The sequence below is a fragment of the Rhipicephalus microplus genome, unplaced genomic scaffold, assembly GCF_043290135.1.
Source record: "Rhipicephalus microplus isolate Deutch F79 unplaced genomic scaffold, USDA_Rmic scaffold_1098, whole genome shotgun sequence".
Lineage (NCBI taxonomy): Eukaryota > Metazoa > Arthropoda > Arachnida > Ixodida > Ixodidae > Rhipicephalus > Rhipicephalus microplus.
The window spans coordinates 1,534-14,391 of record NW_027465643.1 but is presented as its reverse complement, the minus strand read 5'-3'; the positions used below and the strand labels follow the sequence as shown (position 1 = coordinate 14,391).

Sequence of the window (12,858 nt, the reverse complement as noted above, 5' to 3'; positions counted from 1 at the left end):
AAAAAAAGTCTTACTAGGCATGCTCAGTTGGGCAACTGGGCCCCCAACCTCTGACGTCACTGCGGCAGCCTTTCGGCCTTGAAATTTAGTCGGCGTTGGTCCACTTCACGTCGCCATTGTTTTGCAGTTTATTTCAACGAGTTTTCACCAGACGCACTAACAACAAACGTGAACGCGATGTAATATCCTGCACTAGCATGGGACGCTACATCTATGCACAGCAGTGAGTAGACGACGCTTCGCTCAAACTGTCAATCCAGCGTTGCAGTAAATTAAGAGGCGCAGCAGTTTTCAGCTTCTTTTAACAACAAAGGCGCCGCTTCAGTCAATTGCACTCACACCACTACCAACTCCACACAAAGAACGAAACTGAAACTGTCGAAAAAGATTCGTAGACAGTTTGCTGGCTAATATGATCCTATTCAAAGCCTGTAAATAATTCCTCTGAGGCACGCAGGAAGGAAAGGTTCCTTTCCTTCCTCCGTGCTTTGAGGGTACACGATTGCAGCGCCAAATTCCGCTTAGGTATTAATGTATGAAACTCTATGGCGGAGAACGCTGTCTCATTGAAAAAAAAAATAGAAGGAAAAGTACAACTTTTGAAATGTGCACTTTCTATTATAAAAATATTGGTATTGTAGGCACATACACAATGTCACTTTTTTTCAACTAAGAGAAGTTTCGGTTTTAAAGGTGACAGCTAGCGCCAACATAACGTCACGGTAAACAATTAGAAAGGGCGACACCTGCACCTCGTAGGCCACAGCGCGCGTGCGCGCTGCAAAAACGGAAGTGAGGTCGCCGGAAGTATTGCTGTTTGAACGAAATATAAATCAGCCGCTGGCTTCCGCTGAGAACCTCGGTTACCTCGGTGCCTCAGAAGTGACCAGGCAGCCCACAAACTCCCCATTCTCGTTTAAGTGCTTCAGCATTCGATTCGATTCCGTTGTTGCGTTGCTCCTTGGGCCAATCACACGAAAAAGCGAGCACAAGTGGTAGTGTATAGGTGTTCTGTGGCGAGCAGTGAGCGACTACTTTGCAGCGGCTACGGTGCTCTATCCCACGAGGTTTGTCAGCCTTCTGTTTTCTCTTAGTTCATTGTTTTTTCACCAATTTATTGATTGATATGTGGGGTTTGACGTCTCAGAACCACCATATGATTATAAGAGACACCGTAGTGGAGGGCTCCGGAAATTTTTACCACCTGGGCTTCTTTAACGTGCGCCCAAATCTGAGCACACGGGCCTAGAGCATTTCCGCCTCCATAGGAAATGCAGCCGCCGCAGCCGGCATTCGATCCCGTGACCTGCGGTGCTTTTTCACCAATCGGCAAGCGTTTTGCTGCGCGCGAAACCGCTCTCATTAGACATTGCTCGGAGTATGATAACCTTGCCTGTGCTCACTGGTGCTTGTTTTCTTGGCGTCTGTTGGAGCAGCGGCCCGGCTGTACTCGGACCATTTTGGGCTTGCAGCTTACCTTGATCGCGACCTGATCTGCCAGTGATGCCGAGGACACACCAGGTGAGCTGCTTGAAATTTTCGACTCTTTTGCGTGGTTGTGGTAAACATCGCCGGTTGAACCTCATGGCGAAATGTTTGCAGAATAGTGGTTTGCTTTGTTTTCGTTTTTCTAACGCAACGTGGGAAATTAAATCAGTATACGATTCCAACTGTGTTACTCATTCGACAGTAGTATGCAAAGCATGCAGCACATTAGGGTACCGAATGTGGGAGTGGAACAAAATTTGCTTTAGGAAATATGGTATGATACGAAGAATTGGTAATGACCATTACATAAACATGAAATTGATATGTTCCCATTCAACGTGAACTTGGTTTACAGCGCGACACCAGAAACACAGACACAAGGAAGCAGGCAGGCAAAAGAGAAAGAGACTTCGGAGCCCTCCACTATGCAGTCTCTCATAACCACATGGTGGTTTTCGGATGTTAAACCCGACATATCAATCTATCGCGAAAGAAAAGACGGCATTTTGCACTCGCCAACTCCTACTAGTGCCGTCCTGTCTTTTCTTTTTCTTTTTTCTCTTTTGCTCCACACAGCGGTAGTGGTTCGCGAGAATGGGTACCTGGTCTCGTGCTGCACCTCTAAGAACACAACCACCACAGAGGCAGAAGAACTTGCGATTGCTTTGGCAATAGCTCAAAAAGGCACACGAGTGATTGTTAGAGACTCTAAGTCAGCCATTAAAAACTACGATATGGGCAGGATCTCTGCTACAGCCGCCAAAATTCTAAGACAAGGACCAGTACACGCAGAGCTAATCTCGCTAGTATGGTCCCCGGCCCATCAAGGTCTGAAGGGGAATGAGAAGGCGCACGCCATCGCCCGAGGGCTCACTTTCCGGTCGATCGACGCTGACCCGCCGCCTTCGCGCGAGCAGCCCGTCTCCACAAGAGACGAACTACGAACGTTTCAGGAAATCGCCGCACACTATAAACTCCACCGTAAGATTTATCCAGAGGCAGCTAAACAGCTGAGCAAAAAGGAGGAAATTATGTGGTGAAAATTGCAAACCGGGGTGTTTCCAAACCCTCACCTGTACAGTAAATTTTTTTTTTCTGTACTAATAACTGAAATAAACTGAAACTGAAATGGCACCCGGAAGTGTTCAACTCCAGATGTGCGCACTGCAACAGCACTGCGGGTTTAGTGCACATGGTATGGACCTGCCCATCCTACAATGATCCAAGTAGAAACGTAGAATCCTGGGAGGCCTTATTACACAGCCATGACGCCGAAGAACAGCGTCAAGTCATCGGTCTCGCCCTGACCGCCGCTGAATCCCAAGGGATTCCGGCCGATGGCTAGGGGGATGATTGGGGGCAGAGGCCGAAGCCTCCTCCCCCGTCATTCTAGACGGGTGCAATAAACATTATTTCTCTCTCTCTCTCTTTTGCTCCTTCCTTGTGTCTGTGTTTCTGATGTTGCGCTGTAAACCAAGCTCACAACATTTCCCAACCAACTGGCCCAACTTGCCGTCTTACCAAGATATGTCCCTAAATGGAATGATTTTCTGTGGCTGGTCTATCCTTGCTTATATGTTGCTGTGTTGCTTATTGTTCTGTGTATTCTGTCTGTGTACTTTCTTCTTAACCATTAGCATTCTTAAATGCATCTTGAGATGTGCAACATTACTGTCTCCACGGTAAATCAGTTCTGTGGAAGCTCACAAGGCCGAAAGAGGCTCATTCTAGGCTACTATGAATTTTCTTGACACCAAATCTGCTTAAACCTGCCATAAAAGCTTTGGACGACAGCACAAAAAGCTATCGTCCTCGTTAACCATTGTGACTCGCCGAAAGATAAATACCGTGGATGCACGTTTTCAACTTTGCTGAAGCATCTGTGCAGAGTGCTTAAGCGGTGCATACGAGAGAATAACTAGGGAACTGGAAAGGCAGCGGCCACTGTGTGGAAACATCTCCCACTCCACCCCGAAGTGATCGAAGCCCTGAGTGAACGACATGCTCATAGATTTATGGGAGGTGCGAACACTGTATTTCACTGAGAGTTTCTTTCCCTGGAGTTAGGGCGTCCGTTTAGTGTCTGTGACTCGCTGTGATTTGACTAGCTTAAGCCTCCCTTCGTGGAGAAGCAGCCGGCAACACATAGGCTTGCAACTACCTACAAGGAAGCAGATAAAACTTGAAGATCATCCATATTCACTGTTTCAGGCTTTGCACGACTTAGCGGTAGCTTTGCCACTTTTTTACCCTTCAAACTTCTATTTTTCTGATGACGGTCATTGTAGCTTCGTGCTGCGGCTGGTGGGTTACAATCTTACCCTTTCTTGCTCAAACGTTCCGACGAACTTTCAACAGAAGAACTTCGGTACTCTGCCACCTGAGCCTTGGTTTAATAGAAAAGTCCTGCTTGAGATGGTTTAAATACTCACGGTGGCTGGTGATCTTCATATAGTCTGCTAGATCATGTTTGTCATGTGACAAACCTTTATTCTTAATGGCAATGCGAGATGGATTTGTTTAGTATGTGTAGCTTCTACGCTTAAAATGTTGACAAATAAGGGTTTCTTGTAAATACCTATTTCATTCTCTTTGTGGTTTTTTTCTTTGTGATGCAACGTTGCACATTAATTTTCATTGTGACAGTGGAAAATTCTTGTACTCGACTGTGATTGGGGACAAAATTCTTGAAGTCAAGTTTAATAAGTGTTCAGCCTGAGGATTTCTCGTAGCACCGATGTTAGCATGTTGATCCATTAGGCTTGCCTCTGATGACGCCAAATATATGTGATGTATTAATGTAGTTTACTAGCAGCTTTGCAAGTTGAGAGCCCCGCAATACCGAAATTAATTCAATTAGGTCCGCTAAACATAGTTTCGCATCTTTTATTTCCCACCGTGAATTCTGAGGTAATGTCCCTGCGGCTGGTTTGTTATTTGTCGATAAATCAACCACTCCACATTGACGAGCCACCGAGACAACCTTGTGACTTGCGCGGACTTTCACTGCAGTCCGAGAAGCTTAATACATTAAATTTGTTTAAGTCGTTATTAGTGCTAAATTCATAATTGGCCATCGTAAATACTCTGTACAGTGTGGAAAAAAGGCTTCAAGGACGCTAGAGCTTCCTATTCACAAGTAGAACAAGAGAGATAGCATGATGAGTCTCTCTTTGCATAGTCTCCTCATTGGCCTTGGCTTTGCTTCTCATTTTATGCCACAGTTGTTGCTACTAGAAATGGAACATATGTTTCCTTAACATTGGCTGTAAATCATAAAATCACAAACACATTTAAGAAATTTCTGCGGGCTTTTGTAGGTACAAGCTTGACTGCTGACCCGAACGTGGCGGGAACGTAGCCTGGCCGCGGCCGCTGCATTTCCGATGGAGGCAATATTGTTTGAGGCTTGTGTACTTAGATTTAGGTGCAGTTTAAAGAAACACAGGTGGTTGAAATTCGCGGAGCCTTCCACTACGACACCCCTCGTAATCGTATAGATTAATACTCTATGCACAGCTGCACTTCTAGCTGATTTAAGCGCATTGTCATCAAGGACTGCTACAAGGAGTGTCTAGCCACTCCGGGTTGGACTGGACACCCTCAGTTCTGAACTGGTTCACCCCCTTCCGAGGGCACGTTCCTGAATATTATGGACATGCCATGCCCTCTCAATCGCTGCAGGCTCCCCAAGGTGCTGCTGCCTCCAGCTCTGCTTCAAAGACGGCCAACTACCAGCACAGCCCCACACATCGTGGTCGCCTGGCAAACGAGCCAGTTAACTTGTACGTCGCTTCAGCATGGCCACTGCCGAATGGCTCACCTCATGGCATGGAAGACTCTGAAAAAGACAGGCTAGGTCACGTAAGTAAACGCAGTTTGCACTAACAGCTTCTGTTCAGGTACTACCAGTTGGCCTTGCTTTATGAGATTTCTCATGTCTGCATCTGCTAGTTGGCAGTGTCGACATGAGGACTTGGTTTGTTTCTCTACTCATGAAGTCAAAGTTTTTTCCAAAGGGGAAACTCTTTAGTTTGTTTTAACTTCCAATGAGTGTGTAGAAAACTCTCTCAGGCTGTAGAATTTCAGTGGCATTCCAGAATTCTTGTTTAGATTGGTTGAGAGAAGTTGCTACTGGGGCTTTTGTTGTAGTATGTGAATGTGCACAAGCTGCTAACCTACAGAGTAATGCCCAAGACCCAGGTAATTGAGGGGTTCTTTTTATGGCAAGTTAGTTAATGTGTGATGTCTGTGATCCTACAAAGCAAATGGGTGTCCAATATGATGATCGTTTGAGAATGCTTTTTTTATCCCGCACAATATGTTTGAATGAACTAGCGGGGGTTTTTCTTTATGCTGTCCAATACTCTGATATTTGTGGTGCATTAAATTTTCTCTGCTTAGAACTGTAGTATATTCGTTTTATTTGTAGCATCTTTTTATTGTCCACTCTGCTGCCCTGCTGCCTTGTAATAAAATCTGTATCTTGAGTTTTGCATTTATCATTAACCTTTCTTTGTTCAGTGGGCTTTAATACTTGGACTGTGTGCTACTATATTATGTGAACAAAGCACATAAATCTATCATTTCCATGCAAAGCAGTTTTCCTTGGTGTAAATGAAACGTTATTTTTAGGCTTGTGCGAATATTCAAATGCTTCGAGTATTCGAACGAATAGTAGAGTATTTGAATTCACTTCGATTCGAATTTAAATATCGAATGTTTCGAAGTATTCGCCTTGCCGTTGACCCGCCTTACCAGAGAAGACGTCGCATTCGTATGGAATGAAGAACAGCAAAAATCATTCGAAGAGCTGCGGCAACACCTTCAGAAGCCACCAGTCCTCGCACACTTTGATGATGACGCTCCGACAACAGTGCACACCGACGCTAGCAATGTCGGCTTGGAAGCTGTACTCGTGCAGTGGCAGGATGGCGCTGAACGAGTAATTGCTTACGCGAGCAGAACTCTTTCACGTGCGAAAGAAAATTATTCCACCACGGAAAAGAGTGCCTCGCGGTAGTGTGGGCCGTTATGAAATTTTGCCCATATCTGTATGGTCGTCCTTTTAATGTTGTCAGCGGCCATCACTCCCTCTGCGGCTGACAAATTTAAAAGGCCCTTTAGAATGGTTGGCACGCCGGAGCCTGAAGCTTCAAGAATTTGACATGACGGTTTTCTACAGATCGGGGAAGCGACATTCAGTCACCGATTGCCTTTCTCGTGCGCCATACGAACCTGCAACGGCAGATGATGACGATACAGCCTTTGTCGGAGTTGTAAACACGGCTACTGTCGCACAGCTGCAACGAGACGACCCGGAACTAGAACCCATAATTTGTTTTTTGGAGGGTCACACTTCAGCTGTACCTAGACTGTCTGTGAGAGGGCTTTCGTCGTTTTGCTTGCGCAACGACGTCCTGTATAAAATGAACTTCACGTCACACGAAAACGGCTACTTACTCGTCGTGCCAACATCTCTAAGGAGTGAAGTATTACAGGCATGCCACGATGAACCAACATCCGGCCACTTGGGTTACACGCATACGCTGTGCAGAGTGAGGCAGAAATACTACTGGCCAAGACTGACAGTGACTGTTCAACACTATGTTCGGACGTGCCTTGATTGCGAGCGCAGAAAAGTCCCACCCGTCAAACCAGCAGGCCTCCTCCATCCTATTGACGTGCCTGTTACTCCATTCGCTCAAGTCGAAATGGATCTTTTGGGCCCATTTCCCGCCTCATCGGCAGGTCGCAGATGGATTATAGTGGCCACCGACTACCTCACTCGTTACGCCGAAACCAAGCCTCTGGAAAGGGGCACGGCAAGTGAAGCAGCCTGATTTTTTGTGGAGAATGTGGTGCTGAGGCATGGCGCTCCTTCAGTGGTAATAACTGACAGGGGCACTGCGTTCACAGCCGAACTATTGCAGACGGTTTTAAGACATCCCACCGGCGAACAACGGCGTATCATTCGCAAGCGAATAGTCTTGCGGAGCGTCTCAACAAGACACTTGCGGATATGTTTTGCATGTACGTCGATGTGGAGCATAAAAACTTGGACGAGATCTGGCCGTATGTCACGTTCGCCTATAACACGGCTCATCAAGAAACAAGAACGCCATTCCGCCTTCTTCATGGTCGTGAAGTCACCACTATGCTGGATGCTATGCTGCCGCACGAGTGCGAAAAGGTTGAGACGGATGCTGAATATATTACCCAGCTTGCCAAGGAAGCCCTACAACTTGCACGCCTACATATTAGTCGCCAGCAGGACTACGATTCAAGGTGGTACAACCTTCGTCACCGTCTAGTCTCGTACAAGCCAAGAGGGAATGTTTGGATATGGACTCCTATTCGGCACCGTGTCCTCTCAGAAAAAACTGTTAAGACGGTACTTCGGGCCCTATAAAGTTCTACGACGTCTCAGTGACATTAATTATGAGGTTGTTTCTGATACTGCGCACTCCTTAAGGCGTTGAAGGTGTGCTCCAGAAGTTGTGCACGTTTTTTGGATTAAACCTTATTTCTCTTAATGAACTCATGCGTTTCCAACGTGTTCAAACCACTTTGATCATAAAGCATTGGGACGATGCTTTCTTGAATGGGAGGCTAATATCACTGCTAAAGGCCGGGCAAGAAGACAGACTACGAAGTGATGTGTGGACAGCACCCACGGTTGCCCCGAGGAAGACGACGTCGAAGCGGCTGCTTTTTGTTCTGTTAATACAGACCTAGTTTCTCCTGGTCGCACCGTCGTCCTGTATCCTGTTATTTTCACGTCGCGACAATATGAACAAATAGATCTATATTTGTCCCCATGTAACTGCCTGTAAGGGTAGTTTCACTGCAGTGTAGTGGTGTTAAGCCGTGAAAGCACCTTGCTAGGGGAATTTCGCTGTGACGCGAAGTCCTACTTTAAATTTACAGGGGCCCTGCGACTCTGGTTAAGCATGGCCAGCGGCTAATCGGTAGTCGAGGCAACCGAGAACATGTGAGCTTAATATTATAGCCCAGCACGCGACCTGGAATCCACAATAAATTCTCAATCGGATAAAAATTGCTCTCTTCTTTCAGCAAATGACGCCACTATGTCAAAAATCGCTCGTCACAGCAATTGTACCAGCCATTGGCTGATTTGAGCATGGTTGTTATATGGGCCGCCGTGGGTAGCCGGGTGCGTATTAAAAAAAAAAGAATAATTCACAAGGTGACGACGCACACCTGACATATTTTCTTTCCCTATGCCATCTCTCGCGGCTTTGCTTCAAGCGCTTTCATCGAGACAAGAAGGGAGAATGAAGTTGTAGCATGTGGGGAATCGCTAAACTCCGCTCATACTGGACAGGCTCTAAAAGTTTTCGCAGCGGTCAATTCGTGAGGCAATAAGCTTCTTTAGTGAATCCATTCCATGGCTACTTGCTAAGTTATTGAAAAACCCTTTAAATCAACATATGATCCTCAAATCGATTGATTATTTTTTTTAAGCTTAAGAGCCTGCTTTGTTGAATTATACATTCTAACTGTAATGAATAATGTTACGTATTTTACAGGTTATCACTTGCATCCTACTGAAAGTCAAATCCTGCTACTTCTCTAAGTTGTCTCGACTTCATTTGAACGGGAAAGAAAAGCAAGCACTTTTGCATAGAGGCCTTATTTATATTTAAAAAAAAATTGTGCAGGACAGTTAGGTCATGATAAATATGTCCATTTTTCTTCATACATCGTATAGTCTATTTGATTCGAAATTATTCGACCAAAATCGCTATTCGCTTCGAACCTAAAATTCACTATCCGCACAAGCCTAGTTATTTTTGTTGTAACACCTTCTACGGTGGTACTCTTGGGCAAATTGTAGGCTACGAATGAATGCATGACTCGTGCGCTAATGAGTGCAAAAAAAAAATTAGATGCCTTGTCTCTAGGTCTTAATTGCTGCCACGCCAATAATCCTCTGTTAAACAAGGCAACGAGAATCTCTTAGTGGCAGCTAATACTTCAAATAAGGAGGTGTGCATATGATTTTTATTAAAATTATGTACTTTATCCAACTTGTAGCAACACCCCTCATCTCGGCACTTCAGACCAAAGTTTTTCTAGACTCCGTTTGTAGTATGGCACGCGGAAACGAGAAATTTATCTGCGAACTCTCATTTAATTGTTCTAATCGAATATACCGATTTATGTGTCGTGATATTAGAGAGAAAAAAAAACTGTGCATTCCATTATTGTAACAGTTCCTTGGGACCGTCATGCAGTCGGACCTGGCCTGTTGAGTCAGACGCGTGCGGCCATCGAAATATTGGCATTTTTTTGCTGCCACTGTTAAGCACGGTGGCTTACAGCTTGCGCATTGGAACAACCAGATTGTCTGAGTGCATGTCGAGACTGATTTCGTTAGTGCTTTTAGCCGCTTAATGGAATTCACCACCTGCCTCGATGACCTGGCCAATAACGAGGGCTTACCGTAACTACGTAGCTGAGCCAAGCCCAGTTTAAAATTTGCACGTTCGCAAGAATTGTTGGTCGAAATTGCAGTTTTTAAATTTAAAATTGAGGTTGTCTTGTGCTTGCGTCGGTGATGAAGGCAATACTCGGAACTAGTGAAGATGGAACTGCATATTTTAAAACCTGTGTCCAGAAAATGAGACAACCTGTGCAATGAAACGATAGTCAAGCGTAGTTGTCAGTTTTTGTCCGTAATCGTATTATCGATGGAACATTTCTTCTATGCATGCATGGTCAACTATTGCAGTGTTATCGCTGGAATGTTCGATAATGTGTACATAATTGCTGAACTCTTGTTGCTTGCATACATTGGAACAGCATGAGCAATGAAAGGTTCCAGAATATTTTGGTGTGGCCTGTCCCCATAAGCGGTTAGAAATGTATGCTTTAATAATATAGGAATAGATGCGGTCTAATATCCCAAAACGACGTTGTGATTATTAAGAACAGTGTAGTGGGGGCAAGATGGCAAGTTGGGCCAGTTGGATTATGTTCATAATTGAAAATTTTCTTGAAGCACACTAAAGTACGGACGGACAGAAGACTATACTTGTCAGCCTTTTCTGTCCGTCCCTTTTTAGTGCGCTTCAACAAAACTTTCAAATATGAACGTAGTGGGGGCTTTGAAAATTTTGACCAGGTTCTTTAATGTGCTCCTAAGGTCAAGTACATGAGCCTCGCACATTTTTGCATTAATTGAAAGTGCGGCCAATGCCGCTGGTATTAGGTCCCGCGACCTTAGGGCTAACAATCGAGCGTAATCGTCACTACACTACCATAGTGTGCATGTATCGATTTTGTGAAGGAATTTGACTAGGGCAGAAAAATACAGATGCACCTGTGACAATATTGGGAACTGTACATTAGTCAAAAATGCAGTTAAATGTACATACAGTTAAAGGCAGTTAAATGTACATACAGTGAAATGTATGTGCATGACACTTCAGTGAGGTTATTACAGTAATCCCTTGTTAACTAGAAGCCGTCAAATCCAGGGAAAATTTTGAGATAAGAGGTATTTCCACTTAAGCAAAACATTGAAAATGTTTGCCCAGGTCACTGCAAAAGAAAAGCCAGTGTTGTTGGGAAAAGCCCCACTGCACGAGAGAGCTACTGTAATAAAGGCACAAGAATTCGCGGGGAAAAAGAATTTATCACCGAGGACCAAAAAACTATGCAATTCTCGTCTGTTTCGCGTTCTTGCTCGGTCCGAGAAAGGCGTTTTACAGTTCCTCAACTCATCGTATGAGTTGTTGGTCGCCACCACTGCATTCGGCCTTGTTGCGGAGCAAGTGTAGCATGTTACACGTTTCTGTCATCGTAGGCACTTCTCGGGGCTCTTCCTCTTCTGCGTGGTCATCTGCATTGTTCAAGGCCATCTCAACGATATATGCATCCGACAGCATACTGGTAACGGGGACGTCCGCCTCGTTAGAAGCTTTGCTCAAAGCCTTCCAAAACCGTTTGCTTGTTCTTAAGCACTGTCGAGAGGATTGACAAGGGGATGCCGAATTCTTTGGCGATGCACGACTTGCTCCGACATGCTCTTTCCACTTCCTTGATTAAAGCGACTTTTCTCTCCAACTTTAGCGATTTGTACTGCTTTGGGGGGCAGATCTTGGTTGATATTTGGAAGCATTCATTGCACAGACCACGCACTGAATATTCGTCTCGCGCAGATCGCTGGGAACACAGACAACTACCTCGAACATGCAAGGGCTAGCTTACGTGCTGACGGCACGCTGCACATCGTGCAGAAGGCGTGCACAGGTGCACACACTTGATCATTCCCATAGTTGCTTCAGAAGGCGGATAGCAAACGGCTGCGAGAGCGGGAATTTCAAATTCACCCTTCACGACCGCGTTTAGCTCGTATAGTAAGAGCTAAGCATTTGCACAACATCCTCGTTTCCTGTTGGGAGTGGACTTTACCTTCTTCCCTCCGGGTCAAGATTTGGAGATATACGCTGTCCCCTGCAAAAACCTTTCAAGATAAGAGGGGGCAAATGCATGGCGCCTATGGTGGACGTGGCGAAAAAAAGTTTCGACTTGACCGAGATTTCGAGATATGCGAGTTCGAGTTAACGAGGGTTTACTGTACACCCAGATATAACAAAATATCTTTTAACGAAGTGAATAAAAATTGTCTTGCCATAGACGTACTGTTAGGAATGAATTTTTATAACGAACTTTCGGATATGGCAAACTTATTTTTCGTGTAAGATGCAATTTCGTTATGATGAGATTTTAGTGGTTTTGTTCGCATGCAATTTAGGTAATGTATACCGCACACAGGCAGTATCTTTTACCCAAGTTAAAATGGCACTGTCCTATGGCTTGCTTCAGATGTTAAATGCCTTTTCAGCTCTGATCAGGTTAAAAGTAGTGCATGCGCCTCATTGACCTGCCTGTTGCTGCAGGCACATGCGAGTGGTACAGTCAGCCCTGTATCCAAGACCACCACTACCCAATTAAGCGAAGGCCATGCTGTGGGTCAGCCCAGGAGCTTTTTTGGGACCCCCACACGGCCCCTGTCAACAGCTTCGCCTACTTCTCATAAAAAGGGGACCGGTAAACAGAGGCTTCGCCAGGTGAGTGGCTCATAAATGTACCTTAATGAAACGAAAATAAATTGCTATGCACTCGATCTGTAGCACTCACCTGCAAAAACGAATGAGCACTTTCTCAAACCAAGGTGTCCCAGACCTAGAGTCTTTTTTTAGGGGAGGCCCCCTTTTTGGGAATGTAAATAAAGGGACACTATAGAGAAAAGCGATTTTTTGCATATTAAAGAAGTACAAATGTCACAATCTCAAAAACGCCACTCTTGCTGCGATACGACGCTTGGTGAGACAACTC

At 45.1% G+C, this 12,858-nt stretch overlaps 1 protein-coding gene across 1 annotated transcript; it reads left to right on the top strand.

The window, feature by feature from the left end:
- Window positions 1-872: 872 nt before the first annotated feature.
- On the top strand, window positions 873-12,639 carry LOC142796095 (uncharacterized). The gene is made up of 4 exons (XM_075886204.1): window positions 873-1,067; window positions 1,437-1,521; window positions 5,173-5,352; window positions 12,420-12,639. The coding sequence occupies exons 2-4, from the start codon at window positions 1,504-1,506 to the stop codon at window positions 12,603-12,605; spliced, it is 384 nt and encodes a 127-aa protein (XP_075742319.1). The 5' UTR covers window positions 873-1,067; window positions 1,437-1,503; the 3' UTR covers window positions 12,606-12,639.
- Window positions 12,640-12,858: the final 219 nt, after the last annotated feature.